At 41.8% G+C, this 25,702-nt stretch overlaps 1 protein-coding gene across 1 annotated transcript in view; it reads left to right on the top strand.

Moving 5' to 3' along the window:
* NPLOC4 (NPL4 homolog, ubiquitin recognition factor) overlaps window positions 1-25,702 on the top strand; it is a 49,309-nt gene that overhangs the window by 5,735 nt on the left and 17,872 nt on the right. Inside the window, exons 2-12 of the mRNA XM_035104110.3 lie at window positions 846-926; window positions 2,760-2,872; window positions 6,846-7,028; window positions 9,277-9,325; window positions 10,133-10,227; window positions 10,732-10,855; window positions 12,234-12,413; window positions 18,184-18,270; window positions 19,592-19,663; window positions 21,005-21,131; window positions 22,160-22,320. Coding sequence (XP_034960001.2) covers window positions 846-926; window positions 2,760-2,872; window positions 6,846-7,028; window positions 9,277-9,325; window positions 10,133-10,227; window positions 10,732-10,855; window positions 12,234-12,413; window positions 18,184-18,270; window positions 19,592-19,663; window positions 21,005-21,131; window positions 22,160-22,320 — 1,272 coding nt within the window. The remainder of the gene's footprint in view (window positions 1-845; window positions 927-2,759; window positions 2,873-6,845; window positions 7,029-9,276; window positions 9,326-10,132; window positions 10,228-10,731; window positions 10,856-12,233; window positions 12,414-18,183; window positions 18,271-19,591; window positions 19,664-21,004; window positions 21,132-22,159; window positions 22,321-25,702) is intronic.

Consider the following 25,702-nt stretch of genomic DNA (forward strand, 5'->3'; position numbering starts at 1 on the left):
GATGGGGGGGAGGCATCCATACTCCACCCACCAAGAGGCAGGCCTTTTGTTCCACCCATGGAGAGGGAGATCCACAAAATCCTGTGGCCCCTAGGTTACCTTCTAGGGACTTAAGGATAGCTCTCCTGCTGAGGTTGCCCTTCATTTTTTCACAGGGCAAAGTTGCAAAGGGGTATCAGATTATTTTTCTTGACCTCTATGTATGAAAGCTTCAGAAGTGTAAAACAAGGCAGCAGTGCTTCAGGCCCAAGATTACCTTCCTAGGGACAATTACCTTGAACTGTTGTTTTCCCAGAGTAGATAGCTGCCTTTCTTTTTCCATCTCAAGAGATTGCTCCACTGTTGTAATGCACTGTACTGCTGTGGTGTTTGAACTCTAGGTGCGATTGGCCCTGCTACCTATGCTAAAATGAAAGCCACTGGCAGTTAATGATGCTACTTGATGTAATTTTTTTCCTCCTAAGAGAACAGTCTGAAAACTCATGAATGTTTATTGCTAAGCTTGTATATAATTCCTGCTGTTTGTGATTTGTAAACTCAGTCTCTTATCAGGAAAAGAACTTAGAAACCTATTATTGTGTGTCTTTGATTCTTTTAAAAAGGATAATATGAAAATGCTTTATATTTTACTATTCCACTTACTCCTCTTCCTGCCAGTTATATGTTCCTGCATTAAATTTTGTATCACTGTCCTCCTAAGAACTTACAGGCTGCATTTGTGCTGCTTTATTTCCTACATTCAAAAGCTAGTTCTCTATGTTTGGCCCCTCTTGCCACAAAACTCAGAACTTCACAGTTTTGTTTTATTTCTAATTTTCTTCAAAAACCTTTGCCTTTCTTAATAGATAATTCGTGTCCAATCACCCGATGGAGTGAAACGCATCACAGCAACAAAACGGGAAACTGCTGCAACGTTTTTGAAAAAGGTATTCTAGCTTGGCATATTCTTTGCTGTTCTTCTAAGGAAGCAACAATAGGTAACCTCTGTTTCCCCATCACAGCCAGTTTGTGCACCTGCTCTTTTGGATTTGGTTGGATTTACCCAGAAGCTTTCTTTGACGATGATTTAACATAATTAGAAGAGAGTAGTGATGGCTTTGTGGTTCAACACACATCACACAAGAAGCTAATATTTCCAAAATTAAACTCCAACACCCTTTGGTTGTAAACCCACATTTGAAACCTTTATCAAAGCCTAACTTTTTAGTACATTGTAAAATGTCACCAGTGCTGTTTCAATTAGAAGTGTATTTTTTATATATAAAAAGCTTTTGATGGCAGAGAACCAGATGTAGTGGTTCAATACACCAGGCACTTGCAAGCTTTACAAGTAGTGTGGTGGCCTCTGTGTTTATGCTTGCTTCTTTGGGGACTAGTGGGATTGATTTGTATGCTCATAAGCCGAAACAGTGACTGTAGTGCAATATTCATCTGTTAGTTGGGAACCTCTTCCATAATTTAGTTGCCAAGCAAAATAAATCAGATGTCTTTATGCAGCCTGAGTCTGTAGTCCAGGAATTGAGTTATATTGAATCCAGTGGAACTTAAGAAAAAATGGTTTCAAATTGGACTGTGTTATTATAACTTACTGTATGGCTGCCTTTTTAACTGAAATATAACCAAAGTGGTATGCAACATAAACAATAACTTCATAAAAACGGCCTAAAATTGCAATGCAGCTGAAACCAAAACCATAAGTACTGTAATTCAAATTTTCACCTATAGAACCTGTACAGTGGCATATGTCAAAATGCAGGAAAGATCTTCCAGTAGACAAGGACCCACAAATACACTTGCAAGTTTCCCATTTTTATTTATTTTTGCTCTATCAAGAGGATGACGTTGGAGGAGGGTCTCCACTGTTCTTGGAGAACTTTGAGGACAGTCCCTGGTTGACTCAGAAGCATGGAAGAATGGCAGAGGCTCTTTCTGAGACTGCCCTGAACCACAGTGATACTTGGAAAACACTGAATTTTCAGCACCTGAGGCTTACTGCAGTGGGGTTAAGCTCTTAGCCCTTTTTCAGCAGGGGCTCTTCCCCACCCCCATTGTACTAAACTTTGTTACCCACTGCCAATGGAACAAGTTCTTTTTATGGGAAGTGGCTAGGTGAAACCCCATTGAGAGCAAATTCCATAATCCAAGACTGGCTTTCTTACACTGAGCTCCATTTTCAAAGTAGAACTTCTGATTCGGACAACTGTTTAATTTATAACCATATTATCAGCTCTAATGGGGTTTATTTTGTGCATTTGCCAGAGTTGCAATAAGATAGTTTGCCTAATTACCTATACAACTAAACAACAGATTATGTTTCCACAGTAATTCTCATCTACTTTTACCCATGAACAGGAAGAGTTGAAAGATCTTGGTGACATTTTCCTCTTCTAATCTGTATTCCACTTGCATTTAGAAATTTCCTTAACCAGGTTTAAACAATTGGGAGTTCACCAATTGGGCTTGCCTGCTCCCTGTTTTCCGGAGTGAAAATTATTCCCTGAAATGGGCCTAACCCTGTTTCAGCATTGACGTCAACATTAATTGCTGACAAGTGTAGCTTAATTTGAAATTTCCACCCATACAATGTCTACATAATATGTATTGTGGATTCTTTGAGTGTGCATTTCAGATATTTCTGCTTCCACTTTTGTGTCATGAACTCCATGTGGAGATAACATCTGAGACTTGTGTTGTAGGGATAAACATACAGTAACTGTATGAAATTTCTGCTGTAGACATTCTATTCCCTTTTTTTCTAGGTTGCAAAAGAATTTGGCTTTAGAAATAATGGATTTTCTGTGTACATCAATAGAAACAGGACTGGTGAGATCACATCATCTCCCAATAAGTCCCTCAACTTATTAAAAATCAAGTAAGTACTTTGCAAAAGACATGGAGCAACTGTTGGACTATAGTAGGCTCTGTTTCTGTTTGGGCAAGGCTGGTCAGATTTCTTGACAGTGCCTGTCTTGACAACTGAACAAAAATACCCACTCTAGTATTCCCTATGTGGTGTCATCTGTCTTATCTATGTCTATGGGTTTAGATGAAGCAGATCTCTTGAATCGAGATTTTAAAAGGATTATGAGGTACTACTTAGTAGCCTATTCTAATATGTTACAGTGCATTAATTCTTTTTTTGACCCCAAATATTGTTTTAATCCATTTCTTTCTTTGTTTACATGCGCTTGGTCTAGAAAGGAGATGGGAGGGCTGGGCTGCTTCTGCTGCACAAATTTTCCTTGGGCACCTAATTTCATGATACAGTGGTACCTTGATTTTCGAAGGTCTCCATTGATGAACATTTCGGTTTTCGAACGCCGTAAACTCAGAAGCAAATACTTCGGTTTTTGAACTTACCTTGGAAGTGGAACATGCCACATGGCTTCCATATTTAGTTTTCCATATTGTGTTTTCAGTTTTTGAACATTTCAGAACTCGAACGGTCTTCTGGAATGGATTACGTTCGAAAACCAAGGTACCACTGTACTAGTTTTTTAAAAGAAAGGATTTTAGAGTACTATATGCTCGATATCATAAGAACCAAATTTGGAAGGTATGTTGCTTGCCCTCTAATGGCAATGCTGGATTTATTGGATCTATAAATTTGCATACAGATGCGGGGGTCCCATTCCTGGCCCCTGTGTGTGTTGGCGGAGCATGCATAGGCCCTGCCCCGTTTTGCCCTCTTCCAGATCTAAAAGGTACACACATGTTGTTGCCAGTCACGTTAGCAATTGACAACAATTAAAATAGTAATAATTATTATTCTGATAAACAATTAAAATAGTAATAATTATTATTCTGATAAAATTAAAATGGGGTAGAGCAGTAGCTAATTCTCAGCAAAACAAGTCAGTTCTCACTTGTTTGTAAAAAGCCAGCAGGGAGGAAGCTGTTCCATTTCCCTTGGATGGATGTTCTATTTAAGGGCAGGTGACTAATTAGCTCCTCTGTTAGTTTTCTTTTTCTTTTTTAATTGCCTTTTGCTTTGGAACGAAAAAGCAGCTGAACAGCAGCCAGATGCACCTATGTTTTCTTTAATTGCATGAACTCTAATGGATAAGCCTCCTGCTTGTTGGCTAATTTGTGGCTTAGCAATAAGTTTCCTAGCTAATCCTGGTGGTTTGCAGAGTATGGCATGCAGTCTTCATGTTTTTTCACTTAACATTACATCCAGTCTGACGCCTCATGCATTCAGGTTTACATGGGTTGAATAATGAGCCCATTGGAAATCTGTGCTTACCCATTTTTTGTTTAGAATGTAGTAGAAGCAGCAACAGCAGTAATATTTTACCATCATCCTGGAATGATATTGTCAAGTAGGTAAACCATTTTACAGATAAAAGCAGAACACCAGAAAACATTGTTTTTAGTAATAAAACAATCCTATTGTAGCATCTCGGACTTCCTGACTGTAACTGTCTTCATTACAGTTAATAGAATAAAGAATTAAAAATAAACCCAGAAAAGTAATTAATAAAGTAATTTCAGTGTCATTAAAGGAATTCCAAACTACTATTACCTTAGAGGCAGGAGTAATTTCGACTGCATTCAAAGAAAGTGTTTGCAGTAAATTAATTTTGTCTTTAACCCATCTCATCAAATCTCAGAAAATGCGTCAATTTTGACATTAAAATGAATTTCCAAACTTGATCCAGAGATTCTCCCAGACTCTCACAGAGATATTGCTGCCAATACCTTGCTCCACTAACCCAAGCACATTAGTTCACTTGCTCAAAAACAGTTGATATATTCTGGATAGTAGCGCTTTCCAAGTACATGTAGGTTCTTATTTTTTATTATTTTAAATAAAGTAATTTTATCTAAATAGAACACTCCTTCTCCAGTTCTTAAAAGTTGTGGTCTGAGTCTGCTAAGCTTGGATGTTTCTGTTAGGAGAAGAAAAGTTAGGCTTGGTGTAGCAAGGTTCTTTCCAGAACCCTGGCACAGAGCCGGCTCAGCTATTGGGCAGACTGAGGCAACTGCCTTAGGTGGCAGAAGCCCACAAGGCAGAAGAGACACTGGAACAGAAGAGACACTGGTAGCAGCTGAAATTGTGCGAGATCTTGTTGAGCGTGCAAGATTTCAGCAAGATCTTGCCTGAAATTGGCGCTGTTTATCTGCCAGCAGTGAAGGTGGCAGGGCAGGCAGAGAAGCAGCACTAGCAGCAGTAGGTATGGTGTTGGCAGCAGAAGGGCAGGGCAAAGATGACACTTCCCGTTTTGCCTCAGGCAGCAAGATGAGATGTGCTGCCCCTACCCTGGCGAATAGCCTTCCCCCTGTCTGCTGTTTTTGGTAGCCTATCAATAACGATAGAAGGGAATGTGCTGTTTAGAACTAGAATCTGGAAAAGCTTTTATGTTTTCCATGGCTTCTCAGTTGTTCCATCCCTGATTGAGGAGGAGAGATGGAAACATCTTTAAAATGTAGCACAGGACAGAAGTTGAGTGATTGCACTCTGTTGGCTCATCTTGAGGAAACTGCATCACCGAAAACCGTGTATTTAAAAAAGGAGCATCATTGATTGCCGTGAATTAGAAAGAAATGATGCAGAGAACCAGAGATTCTTTAAGATTGCAGGCCTCTGCACAGGTACTTTAACACAACTAGATTTAACTTCCAAGTTAGCATGCACATTAATGCTCTGTAACTGATATGGATTTAGGCGGGATTCGGAGCTCCTGCTTGAGGAAAGGTAGGAGCATTCCACCCCCCCTTCAGCCCCCTATGCCCCCCGAAAAGTTGCTCTGAAGGGTTAGAACAGGCATCCCCAAACTTCAGCCCTCCAGATGTTTTGGACTACAATTCCCATCATCCCTGACCACTGGTCCTGTTAGCTAGGGATCATGGGAGTTGTAGGCCAAAACATCTGGAGGGCCGCAGTTTGGGGATGCCTGGGTTAGAAGGACCCTCCTACAGGGGACTACAAGGGGATGGGAATGGGTAAAAAATGTCTCCCTTCTTCCTCCAGTAGGAGCCTTCATAAGACCGTATTCCTTCTGGAACAGAAAAAGCCCTTCCCTTTGCAGAAGGGACACTCGTCTAGATCCAACCCATAATGTATAGTGATAATGTTAAGACTGTAGAACAGGCAGGTGGTCCCCCAGGCATCTGAATCTGGGCTCCTGTTTTCACGTAAGCCAAACCCTCTTACACCTAGGCTTTACCCCACCAGTCCTGTTCCATGATGAGTGGCCACGCAGGAAAAAAATAGCTTCCTGTAAGGCCCGTTTGGTTTGTTGCTGTGCACAGAGCCTTTTGCTGAGCCCCTTTCTCAAAGCTCAGTAAGAAAGCCAAGCTAAGAAATGATAGTGAATAGTGTGTGTGTGCACATGCGTGCTAGAAGAATGGAATGTATATGTGATTTGGTCCTGCCCACTTTCCCCCAAGAAAACCCTGCTTTGCCAGTGTGTGAAAAGGATTCCACACCCTGCTATGAGTTACCCAGCCTCCCCGCACCTAGTTCACCCCAGCTGCATTCCTGTCTGTCTGCAAATATGGGGAAGAAGGTCCATGGGAGTAATTCTACCTGTGTTCCTTTGCCTTCTGTACATTGTGATTGCCAGCACCCAAAAGGTAGGGAGCCTAAGCAGATACATGATGGGATCACTGAAATCCACTGCATGCCTCCCTCCCATCTGCCCATGTGAGTGTCTGGCTTCTGTATATGTGGCCCATCATTTCCCACCAAATGCAGCCCTTGGAGCCAATATGGCGAATGTGTAAGGTTCATGTAAGTGCTTGTGAATTAGACACTGTGGCACTGGGGTGGTGTGGTACCTAATTATGAAAGTGGTGTTCATTTGGTAACGGTTTTGTCACATTTTTGTCTCCAACTATAGGCATGGGGATATGCTGTTTCTCTTTCCCTCGAGTCCAGCTGGCTCTTCCTCTGAGAACATGGATACATCATCAATGTCTCAAGGAGTTCGCCCTCTAGGTGTTCCCCAGGTGGTAGAAGATGAAATTGACCAGTACCTAATAAAACAAGATGGGAAGATTTACAGGAACAAAGATCAGCAACAGTAAATACCATTGCACTTTCTCTCTGGACTTTATAGAGCAGTTCTCAAAGTTCCATAATATTACAGGGGGACATTTACTGTTATAAGCTTTCCCAAACCTAATTAATGCCAATCCATGTGATTCACCTTGCAGCACTCACTTTTTCAGACTGCTGGCAAGCAGGCCACATATGAAAGGGGGTTCGGGAAGGGGCTATGTGGATCTATTTCAAGGTTCTTTGTCAGGAGACAGAACTTGGGGAATGTTTTGTTTTTTTTAAAGATGAGGATTGCTGCAGTGATATCTAGCTCAGATAGTGAACATAGTGGTAGGGACATCCTTAAGAAAGCCAGCCTTGCAGTTCGAGAACCCTTATGAAAAATCTACCAGTTCTGTCTCTGTGCTGTCCAAGCTGTAAATTAGTAGTTTATACCACAGTGGTTGTATGACTTGACTCAGTAATATTTATTTTATTTATTAGATTGATATACCGCCCTTCATCATAAGATCTCAGGGCGGTTCACAGAATAAAATACAGGATAAAAACAAGCAAATAAGTAAAACAAAACAGCAAAACAATAACCCCCCTTCCCACAACTGCATTTAAAAGGCTATAGAATATTAATCATCCAAAGGCCTAGTTGAAGAGGAACACTGTCGCCTGGCACCTCAAAATATATAACGAAGTCACTAGGTGAACCTCCCTGGGGAGAGCATTCCACAGACGGGGAGCCACTACAGAGAAGGCCCGTTCTCGTGTTGCCACCCTCCGGACTCACATGGAGGAGGCACATGAAGAAGGGCCTCGGATGATGAACGCAGAGTCCAGGACAATTTTATCTGGGGAGGGGTGGTCCTTCAGGTATTGTGGCCCTGAGCTGTTTCAATACATACTGTTACCCAGTAGATACAGAATTTGCAAAAGTTATATCATGTAGTTTGTTAATGGACGACCCCCGTCCCACCCCATTAAAAAGTAAATCATCTGTAAGGTAATGCGCATGGTGCTGTGACAGCCAATTACTCTTGCACTAAAAGCGTTAGTGTTTTGGAGTACAATGAGATGACTATCCTTGCTAGTTGCCGTCACACTCATTTGAAGTTGGTTCAAATGTTGATGTTCCTATAAATACGAAAAACAAGAAAACTCGCATTACAGAAAGGCTGTGTGTATATTTAGTTGTTGTTTCAAAGAAGCTGTGAAAATGGAACCCAGTGCACAGGCGTCATGATTCTAGAGTCTCTGCCTGGTTTTATGTCTTTGTCTTTATGCTGCCTCTTTTTCTTTGAGTTGAAATAGCCACATACCTACAGAAATGTCAAAAGGTTTCGTCAATTATGTTGAGACTCCAGCTTAGAGTTGCCATGTATTTCCTTTATGGAAGCTTTAAAGAAGCTTGAAACACTCAGCTCTCAGGAGGAATATTGAAGATGTCCTGTGGTTTGACCTGTGACTGGGAAGGGACATTGTGACTACCTGTTGGCCACTTGTTCCCTGTAACGATCATTCTATTGGTAGTAACTCGCAAAAGAGTTGGACTTAAAATTTAAAAATGGCATGGTTCAATTTAAAATCTAATAGCTCCGTTTTGCCCCTTTATATGACCTTCCGTACATGTGAATCATTGCTTTGGTGAAGATCAAAAAGTGGAAGCCCTTGAATAGTGAACTTTTGTCTAGACATTTTTAACAGCAGTTCAGTGATAAAAATTGTGCTCATAAAACCTTCAAAGGCAAAATTCTCTGCTCTTTTGTTAAGAGGCTATGCCTAACTTTTCCTACATATATTCCTGGAGAATGTATTATGTTGTTGCTAGCAATAGTGACAGACTAACATTTATTAAGGAAGAAACCAACAGTGAGCCAAGAAAGTGATTCTTAGAGCTTTATTTCATTGAATGAGGATGCACTGCCTAGTGTTTCTTATTATCCTTTATCAGCTGGTATACACTGCACCTGTCCTACAAAAATAGCCAATCTGTGTATTGCAAAAAAACTATGGTGTCTTAATTCAGTGCTCCACATAATTAGTTTCTGATACCTGGTGGTGAAAATCAAAGCTAGATGATACAGTATTTTAATTAGCAGATGTAGGCTTCTCTGATATGTTAATGTCTGACCATTATGATTATTTTTAAAGCAGACTTGCTGCTGGTTTTTCCAGTTACTTCTATTAAATTTGTTAAGTCTAAAAAATGTATGAAAACTTCAGAGTGCTTTTCGGCTGCTAGGGAACATGGTTGTTGACTTTTGTTTCTCTTTACACAGATGTCGACATGGCCCGCTGGGCAAATGTGTGCACTGTGTACCATTAGAGGTAAGGAGATAAACTATAGCTGCTATGGTAATATTTTACTTGTTAAAATGTCCATCCCCCCCCTCTCAATATAGTTGCTTTAATGGCAGCAATTGAGAGGACGTTGCTGAAACATTAATGTGTCCTGTCTGTGCTGATAATGGCCAAAGAGGCTAAACAAGTCCCTTGGATATATCTGTCTGGGCAGTACCTGCATTTATCAGGCTTTTGACATCTGTTTTTCTGCAGTAGTGGATTAAGCAGGTTATATCACTAAATGCTCAAGCAAAGCTCTCTCTCCCCCTGCCCTCACCAAATTGGTGTGCAGTTTGTACATTCTCTGCTTTCATGGCATTATGAATTTTCCATTCGTTTGCAGAGGTGTACCTCAGAACAACTTGTGCTGTACTCTTGTATTCTGAAACAGTTCTGATTATTATTTCCTTTCTCAGTTGTGTAGCGATGTTCTGATAGAGACAAACGGGGACACATTCACCTGTGCCAGAGTTCTCCAGGCATGCTTGATCAGTTAGCCTTTAGCTCTGCCAGTTAAAAAGAAGACTATTCTACCCATGAGACAAGTTGGGTTTCTGAAGACATTTTGAGTGGGCCTAACACTTCTACTGTCTGGAGAAAGGCCTCCACCATTATTGTCAGGCTAGTAACAGCTGTGGAAAAGAAGCACAAAGCTTTCTGATTGTTTCCACATTGAATGCTAGCAAAGGATTCAGACAAAAACATCCATTTGTTCAGTGATCAATGTGTTATCAAGTAGGTGTCTGACCTGGTTTTCCTTTATGCATTTGTGGTTTTGTTTTTTTTTGGCAGCCTTTTGATGAGGATTATTTAAACCATCTGGAACCCCCTGTGAAGCATATGTCATTCCATGCCTACATCAGGAAACTGACCGGAGGCGCAGACAAGTAAGAAACTTGCACCTTTTCTTCAGAGAAAACTATTTATAGATGATAAAACAGAATGTGAAAATCCTTAAGATTATTGATAGCCGGGAAAACTTAATTCACTTCAAGCAGTGACAAAAAGGTAATTTTCAAAACAGTTTTGCAGAGGGGAGGAAAGATTGAGAACTTCGTAGTTATTTTCCTCCCTTGATCAGCAGATATTTTCCTAAACCAGGAAAACAGATTGATGTCATTGGCATAGTTTTGTGAAGGGAGGTTGCATTTATTTAAGTCAATGAATTATGATCTCATAAACACTGCAAGAACACTGCAAGGACTCTGTACATGTGCAAAAGAGGTGTGAAACATCAATTGCTTGCTAAGCATCTTGTCTTTCCATCACAATGAAAGCAACCTGTAGATGCTCTAGCTGATGTTGATCTTTTACACACAGACTTTAGTCCATGTGTTGCTGAGTTTTTATAAATACTTGGGTGGTAAGTATGTCCTTTTTCCCCTGTTTAGGGGGAAGTTTGTTGCCCTTGAAAACATTAGCTGCAAGATTAAATCTGGGTGTGAGGGCCATCCCCCGTGGCCAGAAGGCATTTGCACTAAGTGCCAGCCAAGTGCCATCACACTCAACAGGCAGGTAAGATCAGAACAGCAGAGGCATTTCTTATGTCTGCTGTTTTTCTTTTTGGAAATTAATGTCCAGCTTAGATTTGGGTGTGTTTTTCCCTTGGTGTAAACATGGTTGGTTAGCTTTTGTACAGGGTGACAGGGCATAGCTGCCAAGTTATCCCTTTTTTTAAGGGATTTTCCCTTATGCTGAATAGGCTTCCTCGCGAGAAAAGGGAAAACTTGGCAGCTATGTGACAGGGACATGTTCTTATTCCTTGTAACTGGAGGACTTGTGTTCTTGACATGAGATAGGAAAGGACCCTTTAGTGGATTTGAGAACCACCTGCTCAGATTTCTTAATACGATCACAAAAAGCTGTGGACTTGTAAGAATGGAGTAAGGGGTTGGTGAAAAGAGATCTATTTTCTTTGAATTCCTGTAATGTATACTGGCTCTGTTCAGTCATAATTCTCAACTGTGATTTAGATTTAACGTGAAGGAACCTCAGGCTTATGAGTTTTGCTTCCTGCTCCTCTGGGTCAGCCACAGCAAGGGAGTTTGGAAGCTTTTGCTTCCATTTTCAACTAACTGATTCATTATGTCCCAAGCCAGGCATACTGGTTAGTTGATTTGGGAGAACAAGCCAACTTAACCAAGGTTAATGACCCTGGCTTGTTTCTGTAAACTGTAGTTAATGCTAACCACGGTTTTAGCTTTGACTATCACAGTCATCCATGGGGAACTGAAAATATAAATGAAAGCTTCTATCTTGTTTCTCATGGCTCCATCGGAGAAGGAAGACAATTATAATATGTGAGTCTAAAGCAGGGGTCAGCAAGGTTTATCTTGCCTGGGCCAGATCAGTCCCACGGAGATCCCTCTGTGGGCTGGATCGCGTGCGCGCCAGTGATTTTCGGCGTCTGCACATGCGCAGACTCAATTTCTGCGCTGTGCCGGTTTAGCGCAGCACACGAGCAGGCAGCTCGATTCAGGGGGCGGCTTGTGGGCTGGTCAAACGACCTCCACGGGCCGCTTCCGGCCCATGGGCCTTAGGTTGGTGACCCCTGGTCTAAGGCTCGTGTATAGCACTAAACCATGGTTGAGCATTAACAGCTGAACTAGATTGCTGATTTGCCATGCGAGAACTATTGTGGTGGTGGGTTTTTTTTGTTTTTTGTTTTGAAAAAGTGGTAGAATAGTAGAGGCAAATAATTCTATCCACTGTTTTCCTCACTGATACAGCCTAGGCAAGTCTGTTGAGAATCAAGAGGTGTCAGTCTGTAAGACAGAATTGAATTAGAATATAGCAAGCTCAAATCTTATGTATCCTGGATGACTGTGTTGAACATCATTGATCCTTATCAAAGGGCTTTGCTTGATACATTATTATGCTTTTCAAATGGCAGAAATACAGGCATGTGGATAACATCATGTTTGAGAACCATACAATTGCAGATCGTTTCTTGGACTTCTGGAGAAAAACAGGAAACCAGCATTTTGGGTACTTATACGGGAAGTATACAGAGCACAAGGACATCCCTCTAGGTATCCGAGCTGAGGTTGCTGCCATTTATGAACCTCCACAGGTAACAGATACTCCACTGTAAAATGTCTTTGTTTGCTCCATTTGGAAAGTTGCCTGGGAAACAAAATAGTCCTTAGCACTTGCTAACACTGGAGTAAAACTGTCAACTTTAAAGCATGCAGCTATTTTGTGGTGATGACGCCTCTCCACAAATGGCACATGTGTCAGCTTTGTGACTTTATAGTCCTGATACTGTGCATTTATATATGCAAATAAGTTCTCACTGAGCTCAGTGGGGTCTATTTCTATGTAATTGTGCATGGGATTATGACTCACTGTATCTTGGGCGGGGGGGAGGCACTGCTTCATACCCCATGGAGAACCTGTCTTGCCCACAGCATTTGTAGCCGTCTCTGCAAAGAACCCATTTATTGTTTGCTTTGGCCACCTTGAGAGAAGCTACTGCCAGAGCAAACAACAAACAGATTCCTTGCAAATATGGCTGCGACTGCTGTGGACTAGACAGATTGACTGGGGCAAGGGGGCAGCAACAACCTCTTCTTTTCCGCATCTCAACAGAGCTCTAGATGGCAGAAAAGGGTAATTGAAAGAGGCTCTGATCTTATGAATATTGCAGGAAGTACAATTGAAATTGATGGGATTTAGAGTGCAATCCTAACCATGTTTACTCAGAAGTCCTGTTGAATTCAATGGGACTTAACTCCCAGATAAGTGGGGTTCATTTTGCAGCCTTGGGGAGCAATGCTAATTGACACACACACACCCTTAGCCTTGCAGGGCCACCCCCATATCCTCAGCCTTATTGTGGTGCAGTGTTTGGCCCCAGTGCCTTCTGGATGCCCACAGACAAAAAGGTGGCAGGGAGCTCTAATGCTTTGCCTTGCTGCACCAGCCGCTATTGAACTACAGTATAGCAGCTTATGGTGGACTGGAAATTTTTGAAGCTGTAAGGTCGTATTAAGTCACTAGGTGGCACTAGCCGCTGGGTCTCATAGCTGCAAGATGAAGTTGAGTAGTGTGGTTCAGATGATTGTTAAGGGGAAACTACAACTTCACAACGGAATGGAAATTTCTAGTAAAGGTAAAGGGACCCCTGACTGTTAAGTCCAGTTGTGGACGACTCTGGGGTTGCGGCACTCATCTCGCTTTACTGGCCAAGGGAGCCAGCCTTTGTCCACAGACAGCTTCTGGGTCATGTGGCCAACATGACTAAGCCGCTTCTGGCGAAACCAGAGCACCGCAAGGAAACACCATTTACCTTCCCGCTGTAGCGGTACCTATTTATCTACTTGCACTTTGACATGCTTTTGAACTGCTAGGTTGACAGGAGCAGGGACCAAGCAACAGGTGCTCACCCCGTCGCAGGGATTTGAACTGCCGACCTTCTGATCGGCAAGCCCTAGGCTCTGTGGTTTAGACCACAGTGCCACCCACGTCCCTTCTAGTAGAATAAATTTGTATACCGTGTTTCTCATATTATAAGACATGTCTTATATTTATTTTTTCCTCAAAAAAACACACTATGGCTTATTTTCAAGGGATGTCTTATTTTTTTCTTCCTTCTCCTGCTGCGGCCGGCATTGCTGCTGCACCTATCACTATGTCTTATTTTCGGGGTATGGCTTATATTCCTTGAATGCTTAAAAATCCTGCTATGGCTTATTTTATGGGTATGTCTTAAAATATGAGAAACAGGGTAAATATATAATTTTCTAAATTAAGGTAAGGGAGTGTCTACGGGTGCCAAGTGAAAACATTCCTCTTTAACTAGTCATTTTGCTGTTAAACTATCTGTAGCCTTTTCAATATGGGTGTGTGTTATTGGACTTTTTATTATTATGTTATGTATTTTGTGTGGTTTTTTTGGTCAACTGCCCTCCGATCCTTGAATGAAGAGCTGTATATAAATTTAATTGTGATGATAGAGATCTGATTGGATCAGTGGTTCATGAATTTTTGTTTGGTTTACTAGCCAAGCTCAATCCTCCTTGATGACACCCTTTCTTGTGACATGAGCGGAGAACTCATGAAAGGGTGTTTGCGGCTGGGCCTTGGCAAAAAGTGCAGGCAGCACCTTTCTACTTCTCCCTCCTGCAAAATCTCAACAGGAACTAATAACAATTACCTTTATCTTCCTCTTCACTGAGGTGAGGGAAACGTTTTTCTCCTATAAGCTGGACTTTTGCAGAAAGCACTATTTGCATGCTATGGCTTCTGCCAATGTGAAGGGAAAGAAACTATCCTACTGCCATCACACACACACACACACACACACACACACACACACACACACACACACAGAGAGAGAGAGAGAGACTCCCTTGCAAAAAAAAAAAGTAGGAGCCATTTATTTCTCTGCTTATATGGATTTTTCAGGAGGTAGGAGCAAAAAAACCACTGGCACTTTATGCAAAAGCCCACTTTTCACAGCACCAAGGGCATTCTGGTGGCTCCCTCATTGTGAGAAGTGAGATTGCAGGAAACCAGGCAGAGGGCCTTCTCGGTAGTGGTGCCTGCCCTGTGGAACGCCCTCCTATCAGGTGTCAAGGAAATAAACACCTGACTTTTAGAAGACATCTAAAGGCAGCTCTGCTTAGGGAAGTTTTTAATGTTTGAAGTTTTATTCTGTTTTTAGTGTTCGGTTGGGAGCCACCCAGAGTGGCTGGGGAAACTCAGCCAGAAGGGTGGGGTATAAATAATAAAATTATTATTATTATATTATTATTGACTGAACTCCTTTCAACTGATTTTGCATCAAACTTAACCCAGCTGAAGTGTTCGCTGAAAGCTGAAAGTGATGGAGAATTTTGATCAGCTATTAAAAGAGGTTACTATGATTATCATCCTTGTTCATAACTACTACTACTACTACTACTACTACTACTAGGGACACAGGTGGCGCTGTGGGTTAAACCACTGAGCCTAGGGCTTGCCGATCAGAAGGTCAACGGTTTGAATCCCATTGCTCGGTCCCTGCTCCTGCCCACCTAGCAGTTTGAAAGCACGTCAAAGTGCAAGTAGATAAATAGGTACCGCTCCAGCGGGAAGGTAAACAGCGTTTCCGTGCACTGCTCTTGTTTGCCAGAAGCAGCTTTGTCATGCTGGCCACATGACCCGGAAGCTGTACCCTGGCTCCCTCGGCTAATAAAGTGAGATGAGCGGCGCAACTCCAGAGTCGTCCATGACTGGACCTAATGCTCAGGGGTCCCTTTACTACTACTACGACTACCACTACTCCACCCATCTGACTTGGTTGCCCCAGGCACTCTAAGCTGGGAGGGTGTTCCACAGGGTGGGCACAACTACCAAGAAGGCCACTTGTCTTTATAGTTCTTCTGCCCATTATTAGCATCAAAATATATAGCATTTTCCACCATGCAACTTTAACATAGCGACCAGGGAGCAGCAAGTGAGGATACTAGGACCAAGTAGTTTTCAGAGTACTTACTAGTATATCAGGTTGTAGTTTGAGGAAAGAGGACAGTCTGTTGTCCTATGATCCTCCTTTGGCCTTTTTATAAAATGCTTTCTCAACACATAGCGACCTTGGGAGTGTTGGTGGGGAGCTCCTTGCTTATGCATAAAATATATGTCTGTCGGGTGATTTGAGACATGCAAGCAGTAATAATTCATTGGTGCACTGTTCAGTGGCAAGATTCATGAGTTTCTGTTAAGTTGCAAAATAAACTTACATCAGCGCCCTTGAATCCTCTGCACACCATGAAGCTAAGTGTTGAGCAGTTTGTTCGCTTGCCAGTTTGTGTGTTTTGGTATTGCATCATGGTACAATGTGTAGAAACCAAGAAGCAGCCGTGCTAGAGGGGTTTCTTCTCTGGTTTTGTAGCTCCTGTGATATATCAGAGCTGCACTAATGCTTGTTCAGCCCTAGATAAATAGATAGCACCTACAGTTCCCATTTTAGAGTTGTGATGATTGGCAGTTATAATGTCGCTGGAACCATGTGAATTAAAAGCATTGAGTTTGGAATTGATGCAAACAGTATTACTGTGATTTGCAAGAGAGGCTGTGTTCCTTGGTATCCTGGCAACCCTTCAAGATCTCTGCTGGCTTGGTCAAAGGCAGACAAGAGGACAGTAGATCTGAGACATCCTTGGTCCAGTTCAGTCGCCCTGTTAGTTGAGATACCACCTGATTTAATGCATCTGTTTCCCCAACAAGAAAACTTTGGGTGGAAGGTGTAAAAACAGCGGATGTTGCCTGTCAGTTAAAGACAAGCTTTCTGAAAGAGAAAAGCCGGCTTGTCAAGTATGTAACAGAATATGGTAGTAGAGTTCTAAGGAGGAAGAATGGGAGGCGTCAATTCAAAATATTGATGGAGGATAAGACTTTTGATTGTTCCCCTACATTAAAAAAGAAGATATATTTGCAAGTAGAACAGTGCCACAGCAAAAAGTCAGCTGGGCTTTTCCCCTGATAAGTTAATTATTTACTTGCCGATAAACTTTCACATGGGAACGCATTCAAAACAGCACCTCCCAGTATTCAGTCTGAAGTGGTACTCTGTCTGTAGAGCATGAGACTCTTAATCTCAAGGTCATGGGTTCAAACCCCACATTAGGCAAAATACTTAGAGAAAAACTCTGACTCTCAAAGCATGTTTGAGAGAGAATCCCCAATCTAGAGAGAAGTCTGCACTCTTGAGATACATTCCTGAGTGTGTTTCCATATTTTATGCTTCCATATGGCACAGGATTTGACTTTGGAGATTGAGACTAGCTTGAATGTGAGGTGCTTATGGCAGATTTTTATAGCATGTGGAAGGAAATTATCACTGTTAGCTGCCTGTTAAATTTTCATATCAGCATTCATATAATGCTAATAATGAATCAAAATTACGGTAAGGGGAAGAATCGTAATTAAAAGTTTAGTCTTAGGAAACACATAATTGTACCATAGGGTGGTTCATAAGTATTTGGAAAGAAAAGAGGCTTCTAATAACTATATAGAATTATTGAAAATCCAGCCTTCTGTTTTCAGTCAGATAAGTAGGAAGCTAAGGAGCAAGGCAGAATTAGAGTGTCGAAGTGGGAAAGGGAGGAGAGACTAGAAGATAAGAAATCTGTAAATTAGAGACAAGAGAATAAAAGGTTGTGGGTCAGGTGGCTTAACTTAAAATTAATTAATACCTTATGACACATTTATGCCCATCCACCAAAAAGTGTTGCTGGGTGCCCTATATAGGTAAGGAATCCAATGTTAAGCAAACAGTGATGCCGAGGGTAAAATTGCCAATGCATGAGATACTAGAAGGATTTCTAGATCACAGACTTTAAACACAATTTGTAAGAGGCTTTTTAAAAAAATACTTCATTTGTTCCTTGCTTAAGAAGATTTGATGGAACCCCAATGGGGAACCACAGCTGGGGAGAGTGCTGCTGAGCTCGGATCCTGCTTCTGATCTTCCTATGGGCATCTGCTTGACCAGTGAGAACAGGATATTGAACTAGATGGGTCATGGCCTGATCCTTCAGGCCTTTTCTTAGATTTTTACTGGTGAAGGAACGTAGGTTTCTTTACAGTTATGTGTTGGGAAATGACTGGTTTTCGTAGAGAAGCATAGCACATGGTTTGTTCAAATTACAGTAATGTTCAATAGAACCAGCAATAAATAGCCTGGTATGACACGTATCAATGTAACTGCAGCGAGACACAGCAGCTTGTCAATATTCATTCTCCTGACATTTCCCATCATTTCATTCTCGAGAACGAAACATTTTGTCTCCTTGGGATGCTAAATGTCCACCCCTGTTTGCAAACTGGTTCTCTGTTGCTTTTCTCTTTGTTTTCAGATTGGTACACAAAACAGCCTGGAACTCCTCGAAGACCCAAAGGCAGAGATTGTGGATGAGATTGCGAACAAGCTGGGCCTGAGGAAGGTAATAAAAACATGTGTGGGCCAGCATATAGGGGGAAACCTTTTGTAAGGAGTTGGAAGGTTGGCAAATGCACGGAATCTGGTTTGTTGGAAGCTAATTGGGCTAGTGTTGCTTCAGCATGCTGGCAGTACTGGAGGTTTTGTGAACTGTGCAGCTTTTTTCTGCTGCATATTCCTGAGCCAACACGAAACTGAGTGGAAAGTGGTGTAGTTAAGCATATCTGTGTTGCCAGTAGCACAAAGGACATATAGATGTGGTCACATAGTTTTGAATTCCTCAGTCTGCTGATCAGGCTCCTCCTGCTTATCAGCTGTTTATTATGAAGGGAAGGGAAGCAGGAGGAATCTTGGCAGAGCACGTTAAACAGTACCCCAGCTGTGCTTTTCTGATATGACTGGGGTAGAGAAGATTTCACCTCTTGGAAATCTTCTCCTTAATCTGCAAACTGTCAGCTTTTTAATAAATTCTGACACCACCCTTACGCAGATGCCTTTCAGATCCATACTTAGTTTTCTTGCCTTTATGAAGATACTGCTTGTGTTGCGAAAATAAAGGATAAAATACATTGCTTCCTTACCTCCCAAAAAGGGTTGAATATTTTCAAACTTTGAATGAGTGGGTCATATAGAGCAGATTAGTCATTAAATTTGGGTTTATATAAGGCACCTGTGTTTAAGATATAAAACAATTTGGGTTTTTTTTTTAATCTAGCCTTTGTTTTATCCTAGTTTTATGGTTATTTTGCTCTACAGATCATCACTAATAACATCTACAAAGCATATCAGGTTTAGCTCTTGATATTTGTTGCAAGTATAACAGCAACATCTGAACAACAACTGAGTGCTTGAACAGTGAGCAATGGTGGATATGAATACTGTATGGATCTACATTTCAGAAAGGCTTGCACTTATTTAGCATGATCAAGTGGGATTCGGGAAATGGGAAATTTGAGAGGGTTCCCTTTTAGATTAGCCAGCATAGAAACTTGATATCTTGAGAGCACTTCTGTGAACTGCTCTACAGTGTGGACACAGAAAAGTAAATGTATTTTTATAGGCGAGGTGCGGAGGAGAATCCCTGCAGTCTCCAGATCTTTCCGTAAGGGGACATAAAACTGCCGGTCTCACCAGTTGTCACTGCAAATGTGTGAATTGTATTCAAATGTGGTCCGCGTAGCTAGGGGAGTAATTTCCTTCAGGCTGCTGTTGAGCAGGCTTTCTCAAAGAGCTTCCTCTAGCCAAGAACATTTTGTACCAATTTGGGAAGGTCACCTTTTAAAAAAAACGAGGTAGAAGAATATAATGAGCATTTGTGTTTTAAGGTTGGCTGGATATTCACAGATCTGGTCTCAGAGGATACACGGAAGGGGACTGTCCGGTATAGCCGGAACAAGGTGAGAAGCGAGTTTTCTTTTTTGTCCTTGCACTCTTTTATTTGCAGGCTTTGATGGGGAAAAAAACACTTTATGCAGAGAACTATGTGTGTAGATTGATGCCTTGCTTTTAAGGGTGGGCCTTGTTTATTAAAATTAGAATAATGCATGAGTTTGGTGGGAATTTAGAGGAGCCATGAATGATTTAGAAAGGAGCTTTGTACGGATAGGATGTTGGGATGGTTTGAAATCTGTCTGGATTCTTGGATACCTGGCAAAGGTGCACTACAAACACAAAATCCTACTTCCTTTTCCCTTAATTACGACTTCACTTCATCTTGCTTGTTTTTAAAATGTTTCAGCAGCGCCAATACCATAAGATCCCATTGTAACTTATTCTTGTATCTATCTAAACTTACAAGAGTGCTTTTGTATACCTTCCTCGATCTTCCAAGTCTCCTGGAGCTGTGGTTACAGGAAGCAAGCTCTTATTCTGCAGTTTGTTTCAACTCAGCACATAGCAATGCCCCACATACCTGATTATTGTTAATGCTTCCCTCTGCTGGATAATATCTGTCTAGCTTTCCTCCTATCCTTCTGAATCCTCTTTCTAGACAGTTTTAACACATTTGCTGCCCTTACTTGGACCTTCTATAGTGAATTATCTCAACCAACCACTATTCTATGACCATAACCAAGTAGCATAAGCTAATAGTAGGATTTGCCTACTTCCACTATAGTGAAAATCAGGCAGAAATCTAAAACAGCCTGCCTGCTCATGATGAAGTACACCCGTTGCATTATTCATTTAATAGTTTGATCACACATTGGGGAAATTAACCTTTCATGGGGAAGTTATTGTCTGGGTTCTCCTTCTGCCCTAATTTTGCCACCTCCGTTCTTTACATCAACCAGATGTGAGCATGAAGACCTTGGACCATATGTCAGGCTCAAGATGTTTTTCACCTCAGCTTGTGGACTTTCGTTAGGCAATCTTAACTTCCGCGAATCTGAAAACCAGTAAATTTTTAGTTGTCATAGTTCTAAAGAGAGCTCATAAAACCCGTGTCCTAAAAGTTCAGTGACCAGAAGCCAAATAAACTTGCCTGATTTATTTCTCATTTTAAAAATCTCCTTTAAAAAGCTTGCTTTTCCTAGTGTGATAGGAATTGTTTGCTGAAACTAAAGCTTTGCAGGTTGTAGTGCCTATGCTTCGTGATGATTTTCCAAGATGGTCATCTGTGCTAGATTTAGAAATTACTAATCCATGCTTCATTTTAGAACGCACTCCTGGGTTACCTTAAATGCCGCTCATGCAATGGCTCCGTCTCTTTAACAGCCTCACCTTCTCGCCTTCTTTAGGATGCTTATTTCTTAAGTGCAGAAGAGTGCATCACAGCTGGGCATTTTCAGAATCAGCACCCAAACATATGCCGCCTGTCCCCAGATGGTCACTTTGGATCCAAGTTTTTCACTGTGGTGGCTACAGGTAAAAAACAAAATGCAGCCTCTTTTGCAGACACCTGAAAGATTCCATAACCCTCCACCCCCACCCCAGTAAAGCAGCAAGCTTTTCAGAAATTGAGACCAGTAAAAGAAAACAGTTTTGGGCCATGAGGTGGTGTCTTAACTGCATGTGCTTAGGAACCCTCTGCAGGCTAAAAAGAGAGAGCCTGCAAACCCAGGAGCATTGGGGCTTGCATGTGTGCCCTTGCCCCTATTCTCTGCTTTTAAGCCTGAGTGTTTTCAACTTTAGTTGAAGAGGAAACCTCCTTCCCCTCCCCAAAATGGGAGTTTGGTTATTTGGAAATGCTTATGTTAATAATGTTAAAACCGTATGATTTTTGTGCACACAAATTAAAGCCAGTCATTCTGCCTTCCCATTTCGTCTTATGCTGGGGTGGGAGGTGCTGCTGCTGATAAACAATATACATCTTTCCTTTCCTTTGGTTTAAAAATTTCCTTGACAAATGCCCTCCATGTGCAGTATTGAATAAAGCTTTTCAGTGATACCTTTTGCTAAGACAAGGACTGTGTGAGATGAAGCTGAATTCTCCTAATTGTATGAGAAAGTGTTGCTCAGCGCTGCACGCACAAGAAAAGTCTACAGCACAACATAAAAATCACAGTGGCCTGGCCTGGCACGCACCGTGCCGTGCTGTGAAAATGGTGGAAACCCAGTAAAACATAAAACAACTTGCAGATAGTTTTACCCTTGTAAATGCATAAAACTTCACAAATACGTGTGATCTCTTCATTATATGTTATATGATTTCTTAAAAGTCTCCTCTATCTGGATACCTCTCTTGGAAAGTTGTGTACTATTTGCCATTTGAAGCTCTTAAGCCAATACGGGCTCAGAAAAAGAGTTCTTTGTACTTAAGGCAGAAAATGTGGATTTGATGCACTTAACATTTATTGGCTCAATGACATCTTATATCCATTTTGAGTGTGCTACAACCTGTGTACCTTCACCTTCTCCTTCTCGAGTGGCTTAAAAGTACCTTTTCCCCCCAGGTGGTCCTGACAACCAAGTCCACTTCGAGGGCTACCAGGTATCCAACCAGTGCATGGCTCTAGTACGTGACGAGTGCTTGTTGCCATGCCGTGATGCTCCAGAGCTCGGCTATGCAAAGGAATCCAGCAGTGAACAATATGTGCCTGATGTGTTCTATAAGGCAAGTGTGGATAACCTCCATCAACAGGTGGTCCTTTCACATTTCTGGGAAAGGGGTATGGTTCCCTCTCTTCTTTTCTGTAAGGTAACTAAACAGTGGTGGCAAGCCATGGAGGGTAGCCCTTTCCCAATACTTAACGTCTGGAATTTCCTTCTGCCCTTGGGAAGGTGCTTAGCCTTCTCCTGAAAGGCTTTTGAAAGCCTAGGCTAAGGGTTTTTCATGCCTAAGCTAGCTGTCAAAGAAAAAGGTACACTAGCTGTTCGATCATCTTTCTCTGGGTTGATGGCTGCATGGGCCGCAGTTCTCCTGGTACCCGCTTGCTTCCTCTCCTCCCTAGCTCTGGAGACAATTTGTCTTGTCTGCCCTGTGTATTGGAAGATGTTGCCACTGAGCCATATCTCCTGTCTACATTGGCACATTTGGCCTATGTTGTTCAGAGCAGTGCATCAGCGTTCGGGAGCCACCTAAGTCAAGATTCTGCCATGGCTCCGCAGTTGTTCCTTTTGATGTTGTCTCTATCGGATCCACAACGAAACCTCTGAACCTTGAAGTTATAGGGCAGGCATAGGCCCTCCATATGTTTTGGGACTACAACACCCATCATCCATGGGGTGTGGACAGGACCAGTGGTCAGGGATGATGGGAATTGTAGTCTCAAAACATCTGGAGGGCCGAGTTTGCCTATGCATGTTTTAGGGGATCATCAGAACAGTAAGCTATTGTATTGATTGAGCTTACAAACAGTAGTTCAGCAATATGTATGGAAATACAGATTTGCAATAGTTTCTTGCATAAATAAGCTCAATATCCCTTTTCTTGAATATCCTCCTATCATACTCCAGATCCTGTTCAGTTTCAGTCAGAGGTATGCTACTTTGTGCCCCCTGTCGAGCCCTCTGAATTAATGATGCCACTTGTGTTTGGCTGTGACTGCCACCCCTCTTGTTGACTTCAGATTCCTGACTAATGTTTGCTGTTTCCTTTGCCCAATTATGCTTAGGGGAGATGCTCAGTGAAGCAAAACGATACAGCAATAAAAGCTGCAGGTTTCTGACAGTCAGCGAGAATAGTTTTTGTTACGTAGGATATACTTATAAGACACCTGGTGAGCAGCATCAGTTGCTGCATAGTGACAAGTAGCAAAATAGAAAATGTGGATTCAGAGAAGGTGAATTTTGTGGTGGGGAAAGAGGGAGGATGAGAACTTTGAGTGGAGAATGGTGTAAGAAAAGGCATAGGTAGATCCAGAAGATTGGGCAGCAGGTAGGATATAAATAATTCCTCTTTTCTGTTACTACAAGCAGACAGCATTTTTCTCCCCCCCCCTTATGTCTGCTTTATATGTTGCGATTCAAGAAACAAAAAAATTGAGATATTTTCAGTACTTCACTCTGTGTGTATGTGTGCTTTCCAAACCAGAAAATTCTGAAGCAGACTTTAGAAGACTGAAATCTGACTACTCTCTTCTTCTTTTAGTATTGTGGTTTTTTTTATCCTCTCAGCAAAAGTCTCCCTAAGATGGCAGCATTTTGTAAGCAGTAATTAGTATGTGCAGCCGACACCCAATGCACAAAGTGTTGACGGTGGCACTCTGGAATGGGAATTTACCAAGGCCTCCGCTATCAGTCCCACTTCTGTACAGTGTGAAGCCATTTTGTGTAGGGTTCTCACTTGCACTTTTCAATCCTGCAGTACAGAAATTTCCAGCTATGGCTTGTGACTGAAAATTACATTGCTTCTCAGATGTTCTCCTTTCTTTGAATACAACCTTACCTGGCTATATAGCTGTCACTTGAATTGATCACTGAGCCTTTAAAATTCAGTCTGCTCGGAAATGTACTCTGGAATTTAGGCAAGTGTTTCAGTAATCCTTGAGCCAGATGCAACGTAATGAAATCACTGGAATGTTTAGTAAATTCTGTGTTTAAGGACCACTTGGGCCTTGATAAATGTGGAAGACCTGGCTCTTTAGACAATACTTTATCACAGATTTTGTGAGTGACAGCATCATAAAGGATCATTGAGACATTGTCTTGGTGTCAGATTATTTCTGGTAGGCTCTGGCCCTGTTAGAATACGAAGCAGGCTAAGAATCCACGGCCTTAGTCATCAAGTACGGCTTTTCTTATTTTATTTGGCTAGTTATGGTTCTATAATTTTCAGTTCCTGCCTTGTACAGTAGGGGAGAGTTATTGTATAAATATGCCATATGACTTTATGACAACTTAGTGGGCACAAATTGTGGTCGCCTTTTACATATTCAGAAAGCAGGAGCAAAAGAATGCAAAGGTTCTGTGAATAAAATGCTTTCTTTTTTTGAAGTCCATTCAGTGCATTTTGAACTTTTCACTCTGTCAATGTTATTTTACCGTTCCTTTCATAAAAGGCAGGTGTGTTGAACCAAAGGCGAGACTGTCTCAGAAGGCTTGCAAATGCCATTTAATGGGGAGTTGCTGCAAGGATGAGCTCACATATGTTTATAGATTCCCTTCCTTTAATATACGCTAATTGGCTCGCTTTGATGCAGTGCTTATCTGGGGTGCTGGGCTGTTGGCCCAGAGAGGGAAGCTATCTGTAAGCCTTGGATAGTTGCCACCTGTGCCCTCATGGCGCCAGGTGGATTGATGGGAGGTTATGGCCAAACTGATGCATGCTATCATTTGTATAAGTAATGAATGAATATTTTTCTGGGTGCAGACAAGTCATGACAACACCTCACTGCTGTGGTGTCCGACCCACACCTGCAGTGGCTTTGAGGGTTTTGCAGGCTTAATATAGCACTAAAACTGGCCATTCTGGCATTCTTGACATCCTCCTTTGCTATCCCTGCAGGAAACCATTTTTTGCACAGACCCTCCTTTGCGCCTGTGGTTCATAACAAAGGGTTGCCTTATTTTCTCCATATTCTGTCCTTACCATCGTATTAGGAGCACTTAACACTCAACGCCCCATTCTTGGGAGATGAAGGAATATATTTTGATCCAGGCTAGGGGTTTAGCTAAGGGAGGCTGTTGTCCTGCAGTGTTGGTTTATAGCATGCCCAGAACAGGAAGACGTTAATGAGCTACTTGGACTAAATTATTTATTGGGGTAAAAGCTTTTTAGAGGTTGGTCTCTTGGCAGCCAGCTACTACAAACCAGCACAACTACCCTTCCAGAAAATTAGGAGAGATCTGCATTGGAGGTTTTTGGAGAATGTATATATGGGTTAAGAACTCACATGAAAGAGCTTTTAGAAATTTGTTGGATCCGCCCCAAGAAGCCAATGTTTGTGTAATGTGGAGTACATTTATCTCGCAAGGTTAGCAGCAGTTTAAATACAGCAGAAGCTATTGAACCCCTGTGTCGTCTAGCTGGGTAGGAGAACAGATGCTCTTTAAAC

This window comes from Zootoca vivipara, chromosome 2, assembly GCF_965207765.1.
Source record: "Zootoca vivipara chromosome 2, rZooViv2.hap1.1, whole genome shotgun sequence".
Classification (NCBI taxonomy): domain Eukaryota; kingdom Metazoa; phylum Chordata; class Lepidosauria; order Squamata; family Lacertidae; genus Zootoca; species Zootoca vivipara.